The sequence below is a fragment of the Lepidothrix coronata genome, unplaced genomic scaffold, assembly GCF_001604755.1.
Source record: "Lepidothrix coronata isolate B3197 unplaced genomic scaffold, Lepidothrix_coronata-1.0 Scaffold195, whole genome shotgun sequence".
In the NCBI taxonomy this organism is placed as follows: Eukaryota; Metazoa; Chordata; class Aves; order Passeriformes; family Pipridae; genus Lepidothrix; species Lepidothrix coronata.
Genome location: NW_016690375.1, coordinates 230390 through 253034, shown reverse-complemented (window position 1 = coordinate 253034; position 22645 = coordinate 230390). Strand labels below are relative to the sequence as shown.

The following is a 22645-nucleotide window of genomic DNA, read 5'->3' as shown; positions in this document are numbered from 1 at the left end:
ATGCGCAGGGACCGCCCGGTGCAGCCGCCGGGCCCCTGGCCCGGCCGCCATGACCCGGGGAGGCTCCAGGAGGCAGAGCCGCCCCCGCCGAGCCCTCCCGGCCGCTCCGGAGGGAGGCGGGGGAACGACCCCGCTCCCCACGCGGGCCGCGGGGCGGGCCGGGGCGGCGGGCGGCACCTCGGGGCCGCGGCTCTCGCCGGGAGGGGCCCGCCGGGAGCAGCGAGGGCGGGCGGCCGGGGCGGAGCGGGAGCCGAGATGGGGGCCGGGGCGCTGGCCGTACGCGTGAGTAGGGGCTGGCGGCGGGACGGGCTCTGGGACGGGGCGGCGCTGCCGGGGGAGCGGCTGCGGAGCGCGGCCGGGGAGCAGGGGGATGGATGGCGGCTGGAGGAGCCTCCGCCCGCCCGCCCCGCCGGGGTCCGTCGCGGGGCCGGGGGAGGAGAGCCCGGCCTGGGCCCTGCGCCTTCTGCTCGTCCCGAGCGCTCCCCTCCTCTCCCTTCCCTCCCTCTCGGCAGCTCTTGTTTGGGAGAGGTGAAGATTAATAAAGACAATTCCAGCCGGTCTTATTCCTCCCCCCCCATTATTTAAGCCAGAGAGCAACTGCGCTGCCGTGTTCCCCGCGTTAAAGTTCCTAGATGAGCTGTAAAAGTGCGTCCCTGTGGCGTATAAATAGCTTTTCTCCATGTGTCTGGGCGGCACTTTTTGGCGGCATCGTGCAGGGATGATTTAAGTTGCTTTCCCAGTCTTGTGATCACTAACAGTGGCATTAATGTTTGGACACGTTTTCACAGTGTAAAGTCGGCTCTTCCATCTATAAGGCAACTTAACACTGAACTCTTTGTTTGAGGGGATGATTTTATTTTGATTTTGGTTAGATGTGTATTCTGGATAACCGCGTAATTTTTTGTTCTCTAGTTAGCACAGCCTCTCCAGGTCGTGAAACAAGCTCGAAAATTTTCTCAGTTCCCATGTTTCCAGAAACATGGGAAACGTCTGTTGGTTCTCATGCAAATTTAAATAGTGAGTTTCCCCAAGTAAGTCCAGCTCAGTTATTCAGGTTTTCGAATGCTGAAACAGGCTGGAAATGCTGTAACTGAGCAAGACTGTGAGGCTAATTGAAGGCCTTAATTGGAAAAGCTCTCTGAGTATCACAGCTGCTCAGAAACTGCTCAAAGGATTTTTGCTGTCTTCTGAATTTAACCTAGGCTAGATGATTTTTCCCTTGGCGTGTATCTGCCTGGAATAAAAATCATTTATTATTCATTAATCTTGAATGGGAACATGTCTCTTTGAAAGAAATGTGGTATTTTAATGTCGGTCAGATTTTAGTTCAAACACTGGTAAGTGTACTGTTTATCATAAATATTTATAAGGTGGTCACAATAATGCAATGTTGCAATTCTGTTTCACAAATAGTAAAACATATTTATGATGTTTATATAAACAATGTCTTTTGTAAATATTGGGTGTGTTGCATAGGACCTGGGACTGTAGAACACACATGTGCTTCAAATAGCTGTGTTTAATGGAAAAAGCACAGCAAAGTGGGTGAACTGCCATATCATTTTATGTCTGAAAGAAGGACAGTCATGTTTAATAGCAGCACCGATGCAGATGTTCATGTAGCTTACAGGCTACAGTAAAGATATGGACTTACAACTGAAGAGATTTTAAAGTCTTTTTAAAATAAAACATGTATACCATGTTTTATTTTACATACCACTTGCTAAAGTGCCAAGACTTAGTCAAGAGTCTGAGCACATTTTTGTGTTACCATACAGTATTCTCTATGTTTCTACTAGTGATTTGTTAATGAAACACAGTAGGAATAAGTTCATTTTTAAGCACCATGCAAGTGGTGGACAAAGAGCTCGACCTCTGTGGTAGCAGTGGCCCCCATCTCCTGCAGTGTGATCACAACTGTGATGGGTGATGCTGCTGCTCTGCCTTGAACGGTCTTTCCAAATGTCAGTGCTGTAGGCTGATTTAGATTTCTGCCTATTATGGATCCTATAAATTTATCACGTGTTATTTTATTCCTCTGGGTTTTATTGACTGTCTTCCTCTGTTTTCCCTGCCACTGCAACTCAAAACTTTTGAGAACGTTGTGCCTCCAGAAGAACCTATGGGATTAAGGGTTTATTGTGGAGTTGTTTTTCTACTCCCCTTATTATGTGTGATTAGATTACATAGCCCGTTTATAAGCTTAAAACCTCAGTAATTAAATTTCAGACTTAGCAGATACTAAACATAATGTAAAATCTTTCAAAAGGGTCCATCTCACCTGACGGTGGCCAAAATGAATCCCTAATGAATAGCATTTGGAAGAAGGGTGTAGTAAACCTTCCCCAGAGTACTCTCCCTGACAGGCATCCTGGAGACAAGCTGAACTAATGGTGGTGTGTTGGGATTCTTTGTGTTTGTCCGGTTGCTTTTGTAATCCATGTGAACTTCATGAGTTACAGGAGCAGTCTCCTGTGACTCGTAGTTACTCGTTATTCTAGTAACAAGCTTGCCTACAAAAGTCTTTCTCTGTTAACTACAGACTACCTACACGCTTTTCTTGTTCCTTTTCCAGTTTCTTTCTCTGTTAATTTTTCTTTTCCTACTTCACAGATATTTTTCCTATAGATTAAAAGAAAGTAAGACCAAAACCTTTTTCTGGAGCGTAAAAGCCAGTTTTGATACGTGTGCTTATGTTGTGACTGTGCAACCTTCTACAGGAAATGTGACTAATCCACTTTTTTTTCCTCTACTCCTTTAAGCAAAGCAAAACGGCTGTGAGATTGAAGGAGGACATGAAAAAGATAGCTGTGCTTCCACTGAACAAGCAGAGGGACTCAACTTGTCCAAAGGTGTTTGGCGTGAGTCTTCTGGAGCTCCAGCAGCAGGGACTGAGCAAAAACGGTATCCCAATAGTTGTGTGGAATATAGTCGAGTACCTCACTCAACATGGTAAGCTTAGTGGAATCACTTTTGCTTAGTTGCGCTCTTTATGTAAGACTCTTCAAAGGGAAGATATGTCTCTTTTTGTGGTACTAACCACAGGCAAAGAATATTACTGTATATAGTTGCCTTCCTTTTTTCTTTTTTCCTGCTTTGATGCTGAATTTACTTTTTAATATGTTTATAAAGGTAAACTACAGTGTTAAGTAGCAACACACTCTCATAAACAAGATGTTCAGTTTATAAATAGAATGTATTCCGTTTGTAAAGGTTTGTGTTGCTTTCTAGTTGCAAAACATTTGTCTTTAACAGTTTTTGACAGTGAGAAGATGTAGGTATCTATACAGAGGTATTCACAGATACCCCCCTCTCCTCCCCCCAATCAGAGAACATTACTGAAAAGAAGTACATGTTCTTACTGGTTTTCAGATAGATTCTAGTTATGAATCCCCTCAAGGAGGTAGGTGTTCAATTCTTAGCTCCTCTTTGCACTCATTTAATGGGACTTTACTTCTTGTTGTTGAAATAAATCTTGCAGAAATCTAGAGCACCACTGATGCACAGATGTATTCTGTGGCGCTTGGTCAGCAATGGAAAAGGTTTTGTGGAGATAATTTCATCTTGTGAGAAGTTGCATCTGGTTTTACCCTAAGGTTTTTCTTCTAGCTACTCAGTAATGATAATCCAATTGCAGAGCCTTAGATTCCATGACAGTATCTTGATAAATCCTCAGAAACTGATAGATGCAATCATGGCTTGAAAGTTAGCTTGGGTTAGGGTACAGTGCAAATTTAAAACGTGGTCCTACCTTTACACAGCAGCATCTTGCTTGATCTATTTCAACTTGCCTTAAAGTGGTTTGCTAGAACACTGAAAGAGCAAGGATGGAAAAAGTTTTGCATCAGTTAGGATTTAATCAAAACCAGAAGCTGACAAACGCTCTTGACTGCAAGTTGTGGGCTGCACTCTGTGTTCCATAAAAAGATCAGAATCCCACACAACTGTGTCCCAAATATGGACTAAACAAGCCAAGTTTTCTACTCTGCAGCTAGATTAGCTGGGCTTCTGAATGCCAAGTTGATTATCAGTCCCAATAAAGATACAATCCATTCTCCTTCTCAAAAGCTCAAGCTAGATCTCAAAGACATTCTCTTACATGGGAAGAAGTTCTTGAAATGAGCGTCCTGTGCCTGTATAAGGTTTGTTTTGTGAATTAATGGCAAAGTTAACTGTGAAGACGTTTTTAACAGAGGGCCAGAGAACCAGTCTGAGCTGACTGTTGGGCAGGTACATCCTTGAACTAAGTTTGCATTAAGCTGCCTATTTCCAAATTTATAGATGAAGTGAAATTTCCCTCTTCTGTATTTAGCACTGTCTGATTGCTGTTATCAGGATGTTCTAGCCTCTCTTTATTTCTATAAATGACTGAGGAAGAGGAAAGGAAGTTTGATCTGTATTCTTTGCTCACTCAGTGCTGCAAAAATGAAAATCATGACTGAGATGAGGTGTTTTCTGCCCTCGAGATGGCAGCACAGCATGCCACATAAAAATGGATTTCATTGTGAATACAGGAATACAAATTCTGTCAGCACTATTTCATAGTAGTCGAGTAAAATGTTTGAGTGCTTGTCCATTTTTTTCCCCTTACTAGAACCATTTGTCTTCTGGTCCAATAAAAGAGATTATTTTTCTCTACAAACTCTGCTGCATTAGAATTGACTTCCTGGACTGGAAACATTCTGTTAAGATTGCTGTTTCATGATGTCTAGTCTGAACTGATGAAAACCATATATATTTTGATCCTTTTAGTGTTATATTTCTGAAGAAGAACAAGCAGGAATATAGACAGTATTAGAAAAGGCAGAATGTTTGTGGTGAAAGTGTTCTAGAGGAAAATTAATTTACTGAGTTCAGTTTTAGGCTCTTCACAGGAGGTTATGGATCTCAACAAATGCCTAGAAAATGATGTTAGATATAGTATGATTTGTCTGGCTTGCTCTGTCAAAGCCTCCTTCTTTCTACATCTCCTTCACTAGGTGTGAGTTGTCTAGCCTGTGGTGATCGATACCGTTTCTTTTCATTGTGAAATACTTTGGTCTTTGTGCTGTCCAAAATACATATTTGCTCACTGAGATTTCTTACTATCATAAAGTTGCAGTACTCATAATGGAGTTACTGCTGCAGTCAGCATATGTTCAGATGTTTTTGCTTCACGATGGTCACGCGTAAGAACCTGTTACCCTGAAACATGAAGCTGGCAGTAGTCACATGTGTGAGTTTGGCAGAGTCCTGCTCAAGATAATGGGCTACTTGCAAAAATGAAACAACGGAACTGTTTTATAGAGTCCTTTGTGGGATTCTTTTCTCTTGAAATATACCAATTCAAAATATGTCTGTCTGGATTGGTTTCTCCGTGAGGTTACAGCAATGCCACTGAGTTTTGTGGGTTCTCAAAAGAGTATCCCAGGCCTCAAGATCTTGTCACTAGTATTCGTTATTTATCCTAATCCAACTACTTTACTAGAGGGGGTTTCTGGGGGCAAAGTAGTACTTTTTTTAAACTGTGGTGTATTAATTGCTCTCTTTTATATTACTACATGTATATTATTCACACTAAATATCCGTTTCATCGTGTCACTGGGATGTCTTAGTTCTGATCAGTCTTACCTGCAATGTATAATTACAGGTATGACGCAGGAAGGTCTCTTCAGAGTAAATGGCAGCATGAAAATGGTGGAGCAGTTGCGTCTGCAGTACGAACGTGGAGAAGAAGTGGAACTTGTTAAAGATGGTGATGTGTACTCAGCAGCCAGTCTGTTGAAATTATTTTTGAGAGAGTTGCCAGATGGGATTATCACGTCTGCCTTACATCCCAGGTTCATTCAGCTTTACCAGGGTAAGTGAAGAGGTAAAATATCAGTCCTTCAATGCACTTTCTTTCTGGATTACTGGTTTCTTAGTTTACGTACTTTTTTCCTCATTGCCTTTGACTTTAACTCTTACCTGCTCCCAGATGTGCAATTCTTACAAGAGGCAGAAAAATGCTTCTTATGTGCTTGTAAAGTCTGGACTATTTATGATTTTCTTATCCAGTTGTATCTGCTGAATATAAACTGAAATGATCAGCTGGTTTCTTTGAGCAAACTTGTAGACAACAGCTGCTGTCTATGTAGGACAGAGTTTTGATTCTGTTTGCTGGGATGGTTTCTGGCAGTTTCATTGTAATGGACTCTGAAAAGTTACAACTTCATCTGCTAATCAAATTGGGCCAAAACCATACATTGTCGAAGTTTCTGCTTCTCTCTATGTAATGTCCCATCAAAAAAGGAAACAGTTTGCAAGTATCAGCAGACTTTATCTTTTGTTCCGTGTTGTAGCACACAACCTGGAAGACTTCTTTCTTTCTTTCTTTTCAACGCCCCTCACCCACCTTCAAGTGGTGGATCAACCACAGGACAGAACACCACCTCTTCTGTGGGAAGTTGAGAAATCATTTAACAGAGAGTTGTGTAAGTTCAAATCTAATTCATCTGTCTGTAATACATTTCTTCTCTGGTGATGTTATGTTGAATGAGGGGTGGTTGGCCCTGTTCTTGACCGTGTGGGTCAGTGGCAGTTCTTCTCTCTTGCTGCAGGCAGTCGATACTTCTTTATGTTTTCCTAAGAAGCTGCAAAATGGGTGGGTAAATATTACTAGAGATTTGCTTGCCTTACTGTAAAGAGCATATGTGATGCATGATGCAGAGAAGGAACACGTGCTCTGACATGCATCCCTAGTGGAAGATGGTGCAAAGTTCTCACACACTCCCTTCCACTTTTCTTGCCTTCAGAGGAGAGGAAGTTCAGCCATTTCCCAGAGGAGGGAGAACACTACCATGTGTTTTCTTTCTTTTGTGTTTTGGGCTGTACAGAGTGTTGATGGTGCACTGGAGAAGAACTTTGTGCTTTACCTTGAGTGCAGACATTTCAGCTGTAATAAGGTTATATGTGAGCTGTGTAAAATACCTTCCCTATTTAGTAAAGTTTTCTGGTGCCCAAGGATAGTGTTCAGGAAGTGTCGTGTAGGAAGGTGCTGTTCTTTCAGAAAGTCCCTTTTTTTTTGGTCATTGTTGTGCTTTCTTTGGGGTCTTTTAGATTCACCAGTTCTGACTTAAGAGCTGTATTTAATTATGTTCTTTCTCATAAATCACAGTTTAGGTGTAAATTTAGTATAAGTCACACCTTAGCTGTTCTACATCCCCACAAAGGTCATATTGGTGTATTGTGCCAGGAACTACTGATTTGCTTTGTGAACAGTGGTGTTTGTGGTGTTTGTGGAAAGTTTAGTCTGTTCCTGCTTCCCACAAGAAATGCAAAATCCTCCCAGTACTTTCTAGGCAAATGAGATGGATATTCTCACTTAGCAGATTTACCCACTAAACTTTCTTGTTTCTAAATAAAGTTAGTGGTGTAACCTATGAACCCAGTTCTGCAAAAGTCCATCCAACTGTGACGTGTCTTCATAGCTAAGTTTGCCTGTATTGCACAAGAAGCTTCAGTTTAGTCCCATTATAATTTTTGATTAGGACAAAGAAGTGCCAGTTGGCTATTATGGCAAGGGAAAGACTTCTGTAAAGCTTGACCAAAACTGGGGTTTTTCATGCCCTAGAAAATACAGCATAGATGAGTAGCTATGTGACTGGTGACTTTCATCGTGTTCAGATTAGCTTAAATGGTAAGTGGGCATTTGTTTACAGTTAAATGATCAACCAGCTGTGCAGGATTGGAGGAGTTATCTGTTCACTTATCAAAGTATGTGCAAGGGTATTTGTTGCAAAATGGTACTAAGAGAGTGTGTGCCTGGGCGTTCTTTTTGTAAACCAAGAAGAGAGAGGTCGAACTGTTTCTGACCCAACAGGTTATTAAAAAATAACTTTGAATTTGAAGCCACTTCACTGCATGTCTACAGTGAAGGCAAATAGAAGCTCTGTTACAGCCTCTGGATTCCCTTCTGTTGAAGCTTTGCATGGGATATGCTTTTTTGGAATTATGTTGGAATTAGTTTGGAATATTTTCACGGATTGATATCAGCATGTTCTAAGCCAGCCAAGATCTTGACATGAGAATAACACATAGTTAGATTACCTACTATAAAAATTGTTAGAGAGTGATTTCTCTGGTTAAAAATAACTGGACTGAAAATTACAGATTTTACCTGTAGCTTTAACCCTTCTCAATTCCAGGTATAGTCTTTGTTACCAAACCAAAGAGGAAATAATCTGCCCTTTTATGAAAGAGAGAACCTGTCCTTTTAGTAGTTCAGGAACTCCATGCAGCTGGTTTAGCATTGCTGCCTGCAGCCTGTGCAGTGTCATGTGAAAGAGAGCTCTGCATGCTGCCCCCAAATCCTAAAGCACTGCTGTTTATATAAATATTCAGCATAATGCCAAGACTATGCATTTCCAGAAAACATAATGTGTATGTCCAAAGGCCGTTTGTTGTGTCCTGACATTCTCTCTCTGCCCTTGGAAAAGAACAGTGGCAGTAGGAGCTGAGAAGGGCCTCCCTCTGTAAAGGATGTTGATCAGAGATGTGTGTAGCAAGTGCAGACCAGGGACACGTTGGTGTTGGCTGGTCTCCTCAAAGCACCTGTCAAATATGAAGGCTACTCCTTGCAGGGAGTCCTGGGGTAAAAAATGTCCATCACAATCTCTTTTGTGACTGAGGCTTCACTGCAGAGCAGAGCTATGCCTGCCCATGCAAAATGGGCTGTGCTTACAGAAACCTCAGATGGAAGAAATCAGCAGCTCCCATAAGCAATCCCTGCCTGAGCTTGTTTATTCCTTCTGGCTTTTCATTCCTTATCTTCTACATCACAGTCACTGACTCTTAAGGCATTTGTACATACTGGGAACTGTACGTGCAGCTCTTACTCCTTTCACAGGTCACTTGCTTTTAATAAAGACAGGTTGCTAGCGTACTTTTCCTTTTTATCATACAGAAAGCTTTTCCCTCATGCAAGTTTATTTTTTGTTGCTGCCATTGCAGGGATACAGTGAAATGTGGATTCCTGTCTTCCTTTGGTACAGTTGAATTAAGTTGATGCTGTTTCATCACTCTGGCTACTTGACGTTGCTTCATACTAGAGAAGTTATATTTTTCAGGGGGCAGCAGCTAGATGTGACTTTTATTTCACATACCTCCTCCTGCTCACAACCTGCCATGTCTGGCAAGGTTTTGTCTGATGCCTGTGAACAGCCCTGCTAGTTTCAGCGAGAGGGATGGGAGGAGGTGGAAGGGAATGAGTTGCTCCCTTCTGTATCAACAGGTCAGTTTACGGAACGCTTAGTAGCCGGCAGCTGTTTGACTTACAGGAACAAGCAGAACCAAAAATACAGCTTGTGTTGGGCGATTTTAGAGGTCAAATTTCAATCTGAACAGTGACTGTGAAAATGAATACATGAGAGCTGACCTTTTAACCATGGTAACTGCAGCAGTGCACCAAATCAGATTCACGAGATATCTGTGGTTCTCCAGGCTCTTGTGACATGATTTTAATCTTTTCCTTTGGCTTTTAGTGTTATGTTAGTGTTATAAGGGCTAGTTCCAAACTAGAGAAATAACTTCTGTTTTGCGCATGGAGATGATGTTTGTTAAGCAGTAAAACCTCTTGTAATTGGATTTTTTTATGCAGATGATGACACTCAGCAGAGCCGCAAAAGAAGTGAGTGCTCTTCTCCAATGTGTTGGAATGAGGCATAAATACAGCGCTGCAAAGTGCCATAATGATAGAGAGCAAGGGGTCTCAAGTTGGATTGTGATGACAGCCTTCCTATGATAAGGACTTACAATATTTCTGCTACTGATGGCAACGAGGCGTGACTTTTTTTCCCTCTGTGGCAGGATCGTGTCTGAAGCAGATTGTCTCTTGGCAGACAGAGACTGGAGCCCTGCTTCCCATAGATTGTGGAGGTGGAAAGAAATGCTTTGATTCCTCCGACAGTCCAGTGGGTGCCATGGTACTGCAGTGTACAACCTGCTGCCTCTCTACCAAAGATTATCTTCCTCGGGCACATTGATAGCTGCTGACAGATGCAAGCTTTTCTGTCTGCCCTCCAATCTGGGAGTATGCGAGGCAGCTGAAAGCTGTGGTAGCATGACACTAAGCAGTAGCCTCTCTTCTTCGTCTCATGGCACAGATAGTTGGCTAGGGCATGGCACCCTGGTGATATGATTTCAGCACTTCCAGGCTGGAGTTGTTTGGGGTCAGACCATCTGAGACATGAACAAAACAATTACACACACCTGTTTGCAGGCATCCATACCTTTAGTGCTGTTCAGGCAGCAGGTTCTGCAGGGGGAAGGAGTAATATGAAGAGAGATGAATTTGGGAATTAGATTATGTCTGTAGCATGTCAAAGAAATTCAGTATGTTCAGAAATAGGATGAACTATTGGAAAATATGTCCCTCTTGTTGTGATATGTGGGTGTATACTGAAATTAAATGAGACTTGAAAACACACTCGCAGATGTGTCTGTGCCTCCTACAATGTTGAGGCTCCTGTTTCTAGTTAATTAACATTTTTAGAGAGACTGCCTGTCCTTTTCACTTATCTCGACTTGTTCCTCAGTAGTGAGTCCCTAGTTGAGCTTTGAGGTACCACTCTGGCTTTGCTGGCTTCCTTGGTCCTCTGCCTGTGTTATGCTGTGTTCTGTGTCCTCTGGTTGCTGAGGCTGGACATGGCCTGAGGCTTCTGGTTTTGTTCCCTTCCTCAGCCTACCCACTATTTCATCCTTGGTTTCAAGCCCTTCCTGGCTGCACATCTAGCCAAGCTTCTTGTGCAGGCCTTTACTGAGATGCCGTCTATTGCACGTGACTTTTGGAAGGCTCCCAGAATAAAAAAGATGCCTTGAGAGCACCTTCCTCCTAGCCTTCATTCTTCTTTTACTTCTTTCTCCTTCTCTGGTCAATACCAGCTGAGTAAACCTTACTGAATGACTTTGAAACAAACTGAAAAATTGTCTAGCAGGTGGTCAAAGGAGGAGGATTGCTCCAAGGAATTGATCATTGTTATGACTGAAGACTATTTTTGCTCTCTAATAAGTTGAAAAGCTGCTTTATTTGAAGAAATGATCATGGATTGCAGAGGTACACTTGTCCTGAAAAATATACAAAGTGCATGGAATACTGTGTATGCATGTCATTGCCTAAGTTCACCACGAACTGTAATAGGATTTTTTTTTAAAATAAAGCTGAAATCCATGAAATGTCAGCAGCAGGAGAATTAACAAAGTGGTTTTGATTTTTGGACTGTATTGGAAGAAAAACTTGAGTTCCTTCCCTTGTTTTCACTGGAAAAGGAAGAAATAGGAAAGCCGTATTTTCTTTCTCCCATTTCACAAGGACAAGGAATTTTATGGCTCAGTAAATGGGGTTTGCTGCCTCATGTTGCTGAGTGTCTCTGTGTCCTTCAATTAGGGGTAATTTTTCAAGATCTTAGATCTAATATCTGTCTCTGTACTTGAAAGTACAGAAGCGAACAAAGGTTTGGCTGTGCCCAGCGATAAACATCTGCGGTGTTGATTTGCAGCACATAACATATTGTGGTTAATGAACAAGGACATCCCACCTACCAAATACAGCTGAGGCCATAAGCCTGATAGCCTTATTTGTTGTCAGAGTGCAAACCTGTGTTTGGAATCTTTTGTGGCTGTTATTAGCATCTTTCTACTTTGGAAGGGATGGAAAATCCTTCAGTAAATGGAAAAGTACCTGTCAATCTAAAGCCCCAGTGGAAGACTCAGAGAGGCAATTAGTTCTCAAGGGCATTTCCTAATTAGATGGTGGGGTGATGGTGGTGGAAGAGGTGCATTTTTTCTGAGAGATGACTTTGGCTTTCCTTATCATAACTTCGAGCAATTTGTAGTAGAAACCACTCTGTGCTAGTTGCTTTGTTATCTAAAGAGAAGTATGTTAGGAGGTGAATTTTAATGTTCTGGCTATGTGGAAATTAGTTGGTTTTGTCTTTCTTTAAGCTTAATAGAAAGATAATTAGTAATCGAGTCAGAGACTGTACAGTCCACTTTGATCAGTGCAAATACAAATGCACCTAAATTCCTTATTGTTATTCCATGTGATACAGCCTTCAGAAGCATCCTGAAATTTTACTGCAGAAATAAAATAATAAATCAGCTACTTTGGGACAAGGCCAGCCTGTTATAGAGAACAGAGAAGATCAGCATTTAGCACGAGCTCACTTCAACTCTGTGGAATAAAGACATCCTTCCAACCACTAGAAGTGCTTTTAAACCTCACAGTACATCTCTAAGGAAAAAGCTATTATGCAACAACAGTCTTAAAGCATTGACACCAGCAACCCATAAGGCTGATAAAAAATGAAAAAAGTGCTAGTAATGCAGAGTTGGCCTTGTGTTAATGGCCATTGCTTATAATTAGATTGGTGAGGAAAACCTTTAGGGCCTCAGGTCTCATGTATGAAAATGCTGTTGCAAAGTCCTTGGGGTTTTTGTGCATATGTGAAAGTTTCAGTGACATTTCATTTTGGTGAAGAGTAGAAATTAATATTTCCAAGCATTAGGGCATCCTGTTTTGTTATAAAGGGAAATCAACGCTGATTTGTTTTCAAAACTTTGCTTTTATTAACATGCAAACCCCAAGATCGTGGTGGAAATTGGACACTTTTTGGGAAATGTGTTTTTGGAATAGAGGAGAGGAGCAAAGAATTTTGCACGCGAGTTCAATTCCAGCAGCAGAACACAACTATGCAGAAGCTCTGTGTGAGGCCAAGCTTGTGTTCACCACCTAGGTCTGTACAGCATCTGTGAAGTTCATAAAATTTTTGCTTTAAAACAGAAAAGCGACAAAAAACCTGCATAAAAGAAAATTGACCTTAGTCATACTTGGATAGTGCTCAGTTTGGTATGGGAAACTTTTACCCAAACCTAAATTCTAGAAGATTGTACAGTATAACAAGGCTGCAACATTAGGCAAAGTTTTAGCTCATTTTAGAGTGTAACAGTGCCATGAACAGCCTCTTTTCTTAAGCAAGGTGCCTCACGTAAGATTTTGTAGAGTTGTCCCTCTGACAAAAGATACAAAATCGAGTTTTTCATAAAATGTACCCCCAGAAAGTACTGTCTGCATTTCAGAAGACTCCTTTGTTTACTGTTCTTGCTTTCTTATTTTTCAAAGTTTTCATGGGAAGGAAAACTATGAGTATGAGAAGGGTGTGGGAAGTAGGGATGACATCCAGAAGAAGCATGGAATCAGGAGATTTGGTGGAACTGGAGTTAGAGTAGATTTAGCTATGTACCGGGTGGGAATAAACATGCTCTAAAGCTGTTAGCTGACTGTTAGTAACTGCTCAATCTGCTCAGGAAAAAGATTACAAGATAAAGGTAAGCATGAAATGGTGCCAGTGGTGGGCTCAGGAGAAAGGTGTGCATTCCCTAAGGAAAATTGAGGGGTTTGGAGGATTCTGTGTCTCTGAACAGAAGCAGGATTGAATTTTAGCTCCTGCTGCTGGCCCATATAAGTAAATTGGTGGCAATGGAGAAAACCATACAGATATGTTTTTTCTTCTCTTGTTTTTCCTAGACACAAGAAACGACATGCAGAAGGAAAGTTACTTGAAAGAACTCCTTAAAGAACTGCCTGAGGCTCATTACTGCCTGTTGAAGTACCTGTGCCAGTTCCTGATAAAGGTTGCTGAACATCATGTGGAGAACAGGATGAACCTTTGCAACCTTGCCACTGTATTTGGACCAAACTGCTTTCAGTAAGTTGGGGTTTTTACTTTTCCCCATATGCTGACAGGGAGTCTAATGGAGCAGATGGTCAGAAATGTAGCTCAGGTGATCAGATGAAGGCAATGATTGGGGCTCTGTGTTAAATTTTAGTGCTAAAGTTATTGTTTGAGCTGAATGGGAGTTGAGTTGCTCTTCCATTTCCTCTTGTTGTTTTGCTAAACTTTTGATCAGTTTTGTGTTGCTGCATTGGTAGCAGAGCAGGAGTATAACAACAAAAGGCCTTCAGGCTGTTTAAGTGCCTTTATGAGAACAAGGAGACTTGTGCTCATACAGGTTTCTTCCTTTGCCCTCTGTTAATACGAATTTGTCTCTGCAGAAAGCTTTGACAGAGGATGCCTGAGGGAAAGGACTCCTGTGTAGCACCCAGATGCTGTATAATTTCTAGAGATGGATACTGAATTCTGTATGCAAATTTGGCCTTGTGTTCTGGTGTCTGTCCTCAGATGCCAATGATTCTGAGTTCTTTGTCCCTCTAGTATATTCAGAAGCAGCTCTGGAACTTCTGGGGATCCCCTGGTTTCTTGAGACTCCTTACTGGACTCAGTAGTTTTACTGGGTTCTTTCACTGGGCACAGTTCCTAGGCGCTTGTGCTGAAGATGTGTTTTATGTGCTAGTGAAGCTTGCAGCAGTAGCAAGAATAGTTATTTCCAGGTGCAAGAACACACTTGAGTGAAAAGGTTCCTGTTGAGTCCCTGGTGTGATGCAGTGCTGCATTAGCACCTTCACCCCCGTCTTGTCTGCGGTGAACCCACTTCGGGATCTTAGATGTGGGAAGCACGTAGGGAGTTCAGTTCAGTCATCAGTCTTGGAAGATGCGTGGTATCTCCAAGAAGAGACAAGTGTCTCGATGTTGGATTTGTACTGATCTTTGTAAAATTTCACTTGGGAATAATACTGAGTTGCCTAGTAAGACTTAGATTAGATTAAGTGCCTAATGAGACTATCTCCCCAGGCTTCCTCCATAGCCAGTGGAAAGAAGTAGATTTCTTTAAAGATAAATAACTGAAACGGGGTTCCTTGTAATATACTGAGCCAGTTCCACATACTTAGGCTAGATGCTGCCTTCTGGGTTTTTAAGGAACATATATTTTCCATTGATTAGGAAGAGAACATGCAGAAAGGAGACATTTAAACTAAAGTTTGTCCTAGAGACTACACTGCTGCCTTATCTTAAGATGTTGCTGGTGGATGATGAAGGTGAGTTTCCGGATTAAAGCATTTACTGTGTTAGTGCAAAAAGATAAAGTATATTTTGAAAATAATTGTTTTCCTCTCCAAAAGAAAGAATACTCAAAAGACAGTAGTGTGTGTGGGAATGCATGGATATGAGAGTTACTGGAAGCACAACATTGCAAACTTCTGACAAGGAAAAGCAAAATAATTTTTTTAAATTGTCTTTTTATGTGCACTTTGGGAATTTCTGTCTAAATGTATTGGTAGAGTTAAGAGCAAACAAAATAAATTAGAAGAATTTGAGTTCAATGGCGAAATCTCTATGACTCAAGCTCCCAAGTGGCTATTAAAATAATTTTTAGTTTACTCATCACTTCTTTCAAGAAAGTTTGAAAATTAGCTCTGCATAGTTTTTGGTGTAGAATGCAGAGAGTTGCAGTTTGGAATTGCAGTCGGCATTTCTAATATTAAATGAAAACGTACATCGTAAAAGCTGTGTAGTTTTTGCCACAACTGATCTAAGATGGCATAGAAAACATGTAATGGTTTTTATAAGGTACAAGGGCTGTACCTTACAAAGGTAAAGGGTGGAATCACATCATTCCATCGCAGAAGACTGAGAAAGACAGAGTTCACTGGAGGTGAAAACCCAAGGGCTCTTAAAGCCATTTATGAGCGTAACCAGCCCAGCAGTTGTGACACATGTTGAAATAAATGCTCATGTGGCAAAAGAGGCAGTGAAAGGAAGGCTTGACACTTAGCAAATGAGTAATGCATTGTTTAAAGATCTGAATAGATCAGAATTATGCATGTAGATTTTATTTAAACTAAGTTTCACAGTGTGGTAATTCAACTATGTATTTCATCAGGTCTTGGTCTGTTCAACATAGTTTGCGATTGTGGTCCAGACACAAAGATTGTGAGGAACAGTTCAAATACCCTTTTCTCCTGTGTTAATGGATGCAGTCTTAAATTGCTGGAACTGTGACCATCTGTATCAACAAAGATTTGATAGGGTGAGGAGAGAACTTGCTACACTAAACTTTGGGTGTTGGGTTTGGCCAACTGGTTGGCCAAGCTTCCAGAGAGAGATCCTCAGAACACAGCTCAGAGCTCTGGAGTAGGGCTGCCTGAAGTCTGCTTGGCAAGGGCTGTCTGGCTACTGGCTGCAGGCAGCCCCAGGAGAGAGTAGCTGCAGAAATTAAATATCAGCAGGCGGCTGAAGCGAACACTCCTCTTGCTTTGCGTTGTTTGTTCCAAGCAGTGTACGGAGTGTTTCTCCGCGACAAGGAAAGAAGGCTTAGCGTTCAGCTTGTCAGAAATTACACTGCTTAAGCAGGAAGATCTGAGATTTTTCTGTCACAAATTCACACTCGTGTCTAAAATTAATGTTGGAGTCTGTGTAGTTAAGGCACAGTGTCAGAGAAGATGAAGCCCATCTGCTGATAGTGAAGGATTACTTTTTGTGAGGTATTTTTAGTGACATTTTAGCTATTTAAGCATATTATCTCCTACTGCGTAACTGAAACTGTTTAACTGTTGAATAAATCATGCAGAAATAAATCTTGCTGTTTGGTCACTTTCCAGACATTTACACTTCATTTTAATTCTCTTAATTTCATTCTGTTTCTCTATGTTATGTAGAAAAACATGTAATGTAATTATATCTGATTTCCTAAACTTTCATCCCTTACTGCTTTTATCTTATCCACTGCTTCCCCTGCTTCCCTACTTGCTGTTTGACAGACTGCACTGCTGCTTTTCTAATAAAAGGTTATCTTGTGCTTTCTGTATTTCTAATGAACAGAAGAAGGGAAAAAATGGCTATTTGCATTCCTTGTAATGAAGTGGGATGTAAGATATAGGAAGATGTAAAGGGCAAGGTCAAACAGCTCAGAAGATTTGAGATTTAATTCACTGTTTTCTTCCAACTTGGATTGTTCAAATTTATTGTGATGGAAGGCAAAGGTCAAGTATATTGAGAAATACAGCCCTTGAAGAACAACAAGCATGAAGGAACATAAAAAGTTGTCTTTTCTGTCACTGGGGTAATCTGTGTAGAGTATTAACACTTGCAGTGTGGTTACTCCTAGAGGAAGTTATTGTCCATTGACCTAAATTTCAGCCTCGGTAGAGACACAGCTTTAGTTATGGCCTGCTGTGTGGTCTCTTCTCAACTCTCACAGCTTGTGCTGGAAAGGAGAGGACCAGCTGAGTTTTCCTTCCTCATCTCTGTTCTGTTGGAGCTGGGTATCAGAGGGGCTGCTGCACTCGTCCTGTCCTTTGGTTGGGATTGTAAGATATAAGATCTACCAGTTAAAGTAAGCAGAGGATCCATTTGCACCCATTTTTTGCAGCGGTCTCTCAAAGAATGGTCTGAACGTGTGACCTCCATCATTCAAGCCCTCATTAACTTGCTTGTGCTTCATTCCAGCAGAGATTAAGCATGTTGTGAGGGATTGCTCCATCCCCCCAAAAGTGGCTGGCAAATGCAGGTAACCAGTTAGAGTTAGATGCAGTTATTTATGTATGATGAGTACATAACAGAAATTACCTGAAGGGTTGCACAAGAAAGTATTAGGTATGGAGGAAAAGTGTATTGTCTTTAGATACAGAGAAAATGGTAGATCTTCTGTAGGGTAGCTGTAGGTATTTCAGAGATGCTGAACTTGTAAGAATTAAAATCTAGTCTGAAGTTATGCATGACTGTCTTACCTTGGTTTCTAGCAGCCTTGGAGCCTACAGAGATTGGGTATATGAAGCTGAAGTGAAAGCAGAGGGGCTGAACTAGAACTCCTCAGTGCATAATATTGGCCTTTGAAACATTATATGAATGGGCTTTGTTTTCAGGAAGTGCATCAGTCTTAAAAACAACTGTGCATCCAGGATCAGGGTCAAACTGAGTACTGAAAATTGTTGTTTAAACATTGATTATTGCATATTGGAGCATGCAACCATAACCTTTCCTGCAGGGTTTATGTAGATTTTAAATACTACCTTTTCCAGCAGGGTAAAGGAATTGTTTTCCGCAAGAATTCAGTATGCTACACCCTACGATGCCAGTTTAAAGCATCAAACATAATATAGGAAGGCCATAAATGTTCTCATGCATAATCATATTAAATACTTATGAGTGCTTGCCTCCTCTTTGGAAATTGTGTAAGGAACTATATTGCCAAGGCTTTCTGAGATATATTTTTGTCTTTTCTTCTGTTTCTTTTCTGTTGTGTACTTAGTTTTGTCATCTGGGGCCCATTGAATGACCTTTATGTAAAATAAACTGAAGATTGCTAAAGATGTATTGCTCTCTTCATAAGTGGAGGGGTGCTCTGGCCAAATTCCATCTCAAGCCTTCTGTTCTCATAGTGAACACCCACTCCTTTAAATTTGTCTTTTATCATCTGTCCTGTGTCAGGTGTTATATAATATTTTCTATTTCATCTCTTGAATGAAATAGTGATTATTTCAATAGGAAATGCTCTGTTGTTTTGGTTTTGCGTTGGGTGTTTTTGGTTTTTTTGGTGTTTTGCTGTAAAAGCTCCATTAAAGTCAGTTACTGCTGTGGGTTGAAAATGTTTTTGTCCTTCTGATCTTAACTGAGGATTGGCAATAAAGCATACACCCAGAATTTAAGTGGAGGACCAGTTTCAAAGGAAAAACTACAATTGAATATCCTGAGTTGGAAGGGTTCCATGAGGATCATGGAATTCAACTCCTGTCTCTACACAGGGCAACCTAAAAATTAAACTGTCTGTCTATGTATGTTGTCCAAATGCTTCTTGAGCACCAACAGCCTTGGGAGCATGACCACTTCCTTGGGAGCCTTGTTTCAGTGCTCAGCCACCCTCTTAGTGAAGAACTTTTTCCTGATATGCACAAAACAAAATGGTGTTTTAGTTCAGCAATACAGCTGAAATGCAATTACAAGGGGTGTTTTTGAAGAGCTGCTGCTTAGAAATGTTTGGAGGTGAGAGCAATGTACTTTGAGAGTGGATGTTAGGCTGTGGGCTGCCCTTTGTCCCCCTTTGTGTAGGTTTCACTCTTTAAGATGCCTATTCTCACTGTAACTTTGTGATAAAAAATGGAACTTTTGCTGAAGCTAAAGATATTGCATATAAATGAAGACAGTCTACTCTATCTGCTCTGTGTTACCTGTGTTACCTGAAGTTTGCATTATGCATCTGCTGCAAATAATGCTTAGGCACCTGAATCTGATACAGAAAATTATCCAAAACAGATTTTAACAGGCAGGCAGGTAGATGCCTCAAAATTGACTCTCCAGTACCTCAGAAGCTAAAATGCTTCTTTAAAATCTCGGTAGTGTCATCTGTCATTTCATTTCATCCAGACTGGTGAGACATAAGCCTGTAAACGCTGCAGAGCATGTAAATGAGTCACACAGACAGAGATGAACACCTGTCTCAGGTTAGCTAGCGTTGCTTTATCTTTGGGTACCTGTTAGGCTCCGATCTTGCACTATAGTCTGCAGACATGAATATGGGCCTGTTTTCAGGTGCACCAGTTTGTGGTCCAGTGTGTTAGGACAAATCACTTTCATCAGCTGAAGTACAGGGATGAGTTGTGGCCACGAGGTCATGTCTGTTACAGACACAGTAATGTCTGTCTAGAGGGACAGAATAGACTGTCTGAAGTTGTAAATTCTAAATGTTACAGCAGGTCTACTCTCAGAGTCTTCAGTTGCACTTGTTGAGGGACTCATGGGCATCTGAGGTACTAACAAAAATGTTTTGTGAGGGCTGGAGAAACAAAAAACCCACTAAGTGTTCCTTGTCCTTTGAGTCCCTTCATTTCTGGCTGGATTCCCTAGGAGAATGGTAAGGTGGCTTTGTGGAGCTCCTCTACAAAAGGTACTGTACAAACGGCAGAAGTAGGAGTCAGAGGATATACCCTGCAGTGGTTGTAAAGTGCTGTCATTCCATGCAAGCTACTTCTGCAAAGCCACTTAGGGAAATGGTAATATGCATGTCAGACAGGGTAGGGTCAAACACTATTGGGAATTCCTAACGAGATGGACCCTTTCACATGGAAATCTCTGCTTCTCAGTTGTGACAGGGAGCTGTCAGCAGTTGTTGCCTGGGGAAATCAGTTCAGTGATCTCAGTTCAGTTTATTACAGACAGATAACAACATCCCAAGTCCTCCTGGCCCCTGTTTCTGCTTGAAGCAAGTTTCCCAGGTGTGGTGGATGACAACAGAGCCTTGTAGTGATGCCTGTCTTGTGTCAGATGCAGAAATGTTGGGGTGTGTTACTGCATCACTCTCAGTAGAGTCTGGAGATTTGCTGTCTCATAAGCCTACTCTGCATTTAGCCTGTTACAGCTTGTTTACAGAGATTCTGATGTAAATTCATTTAACTAATGCATGAAATGTAAGTAATTCTTTCACAGTGAGTTAATCTGACCCTACTTCACTTTAGTTCTGGGTAAGAGTTGTGACACAGAGCCTTGAATGTGGCTTAACCCATTTAAGACTAGCTTTCCTGAGCATCACTATGGAAGGAGACATACACATGGTCTGGGAGAACACAAGGAACATGTGAGCATGGATCTGCATGGACAGGAGCTGCATGGAGCTGCAGGGGTGGGCCAGGGGCCAGGCATGCTGTTAGGACATTGTGCAGAAGTGTGAAATACTACTGAGTGTCATATTTTTAATTGAAGAGCTAATAACTTGATCCTATTCCCAATTAATATTTTCACTTTCAGCACTACTGCTTTTTCAGCTTTTAAGTGGCTTCATCAGTAATTTGGATCTTGAATATCCTGTAAAACTTTTGGTATTAATGCACCTTTGCCTTTCACCCTGCTTAACTGAGTCAGACACTGTTAATGCTGGTGCCTGGTTTAGAAAAAGCATGTTTTTTCCAAATAATTAATATGTACTGAGCCACTGTGCTTTGCACACAGATTGTTCGGAGCACTTTCTGGGAAGGACAAGGTGTCCAAGGAATCAGGAGGGGATGGTAGAAAATTTGCTTCTTGCTCTGCCTATGCTATGTATCTGTCCATGACTTTGCAAGCTACTGCTCAGTGGGAGTTTTCCGGCTCAAATCACTAAGATAGACCTGAATTTATCAACAGTTTTTCTTCTAGAAATAACCACAGAAGTTGCCTGTTTATGCTTCCCTTCTAGAAAACGTGTTTCTGGTAGTGAAGCTCATGTTTCTGGCGCTACTACTGAAGTGGTTCCTACATCTGTGGCTATAAGGGGATCAAGTCCCGTTATTCAGGATTTTGTATCTGGAGTAAATTGTGTGCCTAACTCTCTAAGCAACACAGTTGTAATGCCTAATTAACATGAAAATAGACATAAAAGAACCATGACTATGAGCACAGTTTTGCTGTGATGTTTTATCAGGATCCTCACAAAAGAACTTGTAAAATTTGCAAGGAGTAGGATGTGCATCAGGAAGGTGGTGAGAGAATACTTTCCCAAAGGACTGGGTTTTTCTAGTCAGTTGAAGTGGCATTTGTAGATGCAAACTTTTCAGACTAAGAAGAACTAAAGTAAGATACTATTTTTTACATAAATTTTCAGAAAAATCTAGCTAGACTGGTAGATCATGCACTGTGGCAACAGATGCAGTTTAATTTGTATAAATAGGCAGGGTGGTGCATGCTCGTAATATAAACTTCATATCTTCAGCTCAGCATATATTTATTGCAAGAAAAATGTCACCATGGAGAGCTCAGAGAGTATAATAGTCCTTACCGTGATGGAAGTCTAATAAACAGCAATTAAATGAAAAATAAATTAGAAATTTTGTAAAATATGCCTGTTTAAGTGGCAGAGAGATGGCAGTGAATAAAATATGGTACACTGCCCTTAAAATAAATCAAGCCATACTGCTTTGCTTAGTTACATTCAGAGAGAGGTGTTAAAAATGACTAAAGCCATGAGCTTTAGCCTTGTGTTCTGCATATCTCTCCATACATTTACAGAATTGTTCGGATAAGATGTTAGACTTTTCACAGATTTGATCTAGTAAAGTTTAACTGACAAGGTAATGTGGGGAAAGGAGGGCAAGAAAGCCATGGAATTATTCAGAAATGAAATAGTTTCTATGCTTTCTGGAAACTTTGTAGACTGGCCTGTTTTGCAATCAGAGATTTTTGATGTTAGCTGTTCCCGGTAGGGAGGTGTTGGCTGTAGTTCCCAGCAGATGGAGTTTAGGGAAAGGTTCTGCTATCTGGAGTCTTTATTTTGACTTGTGCTCTAGTACATTTCTAGTCCTTTTCCTGGAAATGAGGTTCACAGGGATGCCAGGCTTCTTCTTGTACTCTATTTTGGAGAAACAAATCAGGAAGGTAAGAGTCAGGATTTGCCTGAACTAGCAAGCAAGCAAGCTCTGTACTGTATCAACTGTGGAGCACATCATGTAGCATGGAAAGAGGGGTTTCCTTAAATCAGGATTGTTGCATGGGCCTATTGGTAACATACACTTTTCTTCAGGCCAGTTAGTAAGTTTTAGTGAATGTGACATTCTTTGAGTTGAATTGACCTGAGTATACATGCACATCTGTCAATACCAGTTGTTCTGTTCGTTCTTTATTTAGTTGGAGGCCAAGTTCCACCCTGATGAAATCAGTCAATCAGCTGAGACTGACACATTTTTTACAGTTGCCAATGTTCTACAGTGTAAAATAACGTGATCCTTTAAAATTCAGGTCCTACTACTCTAGCATGTATTAAATGTTGA

The 22645-nt window shown here is 41.2% G+C and overlaps 1 protein-coding gene across 7 annotated transcripts in view; it reads left to right on the top strand.

Annotated features, from left to right (window-relative positions):
- FAM13A (family with sequence similarity 13 member A) overlaps window positions 1-22645 on the top strand; it is a 166750-nt gene that overhangs the window by 40487 nt on the left and 103618 nt on the right. For 6 of the 7 annotated variants that reach the window (XM_017831702.1, XM_017831706.1, XM_017831705.1 and 3 more), the window contains 3 exons: window positions 2763-2952; window positions 5630-5839; window positions 13541-13721. In XM_017831702.1, coding sequence (XP_017687191.1) covers window positions 2763-2952; window positions 5630-5839; window positions 13541-13721 — 581 coding nt within the window. Of the gene's footprint in view, window positions 1-240; window positions 283-2762; window positions 2953-5629; window positions 5840-13540; window positions 13722-22645 lie in introns of those variants that run through there. The other variant, XM_017831703.1, reaches the window with a different exon arrangement.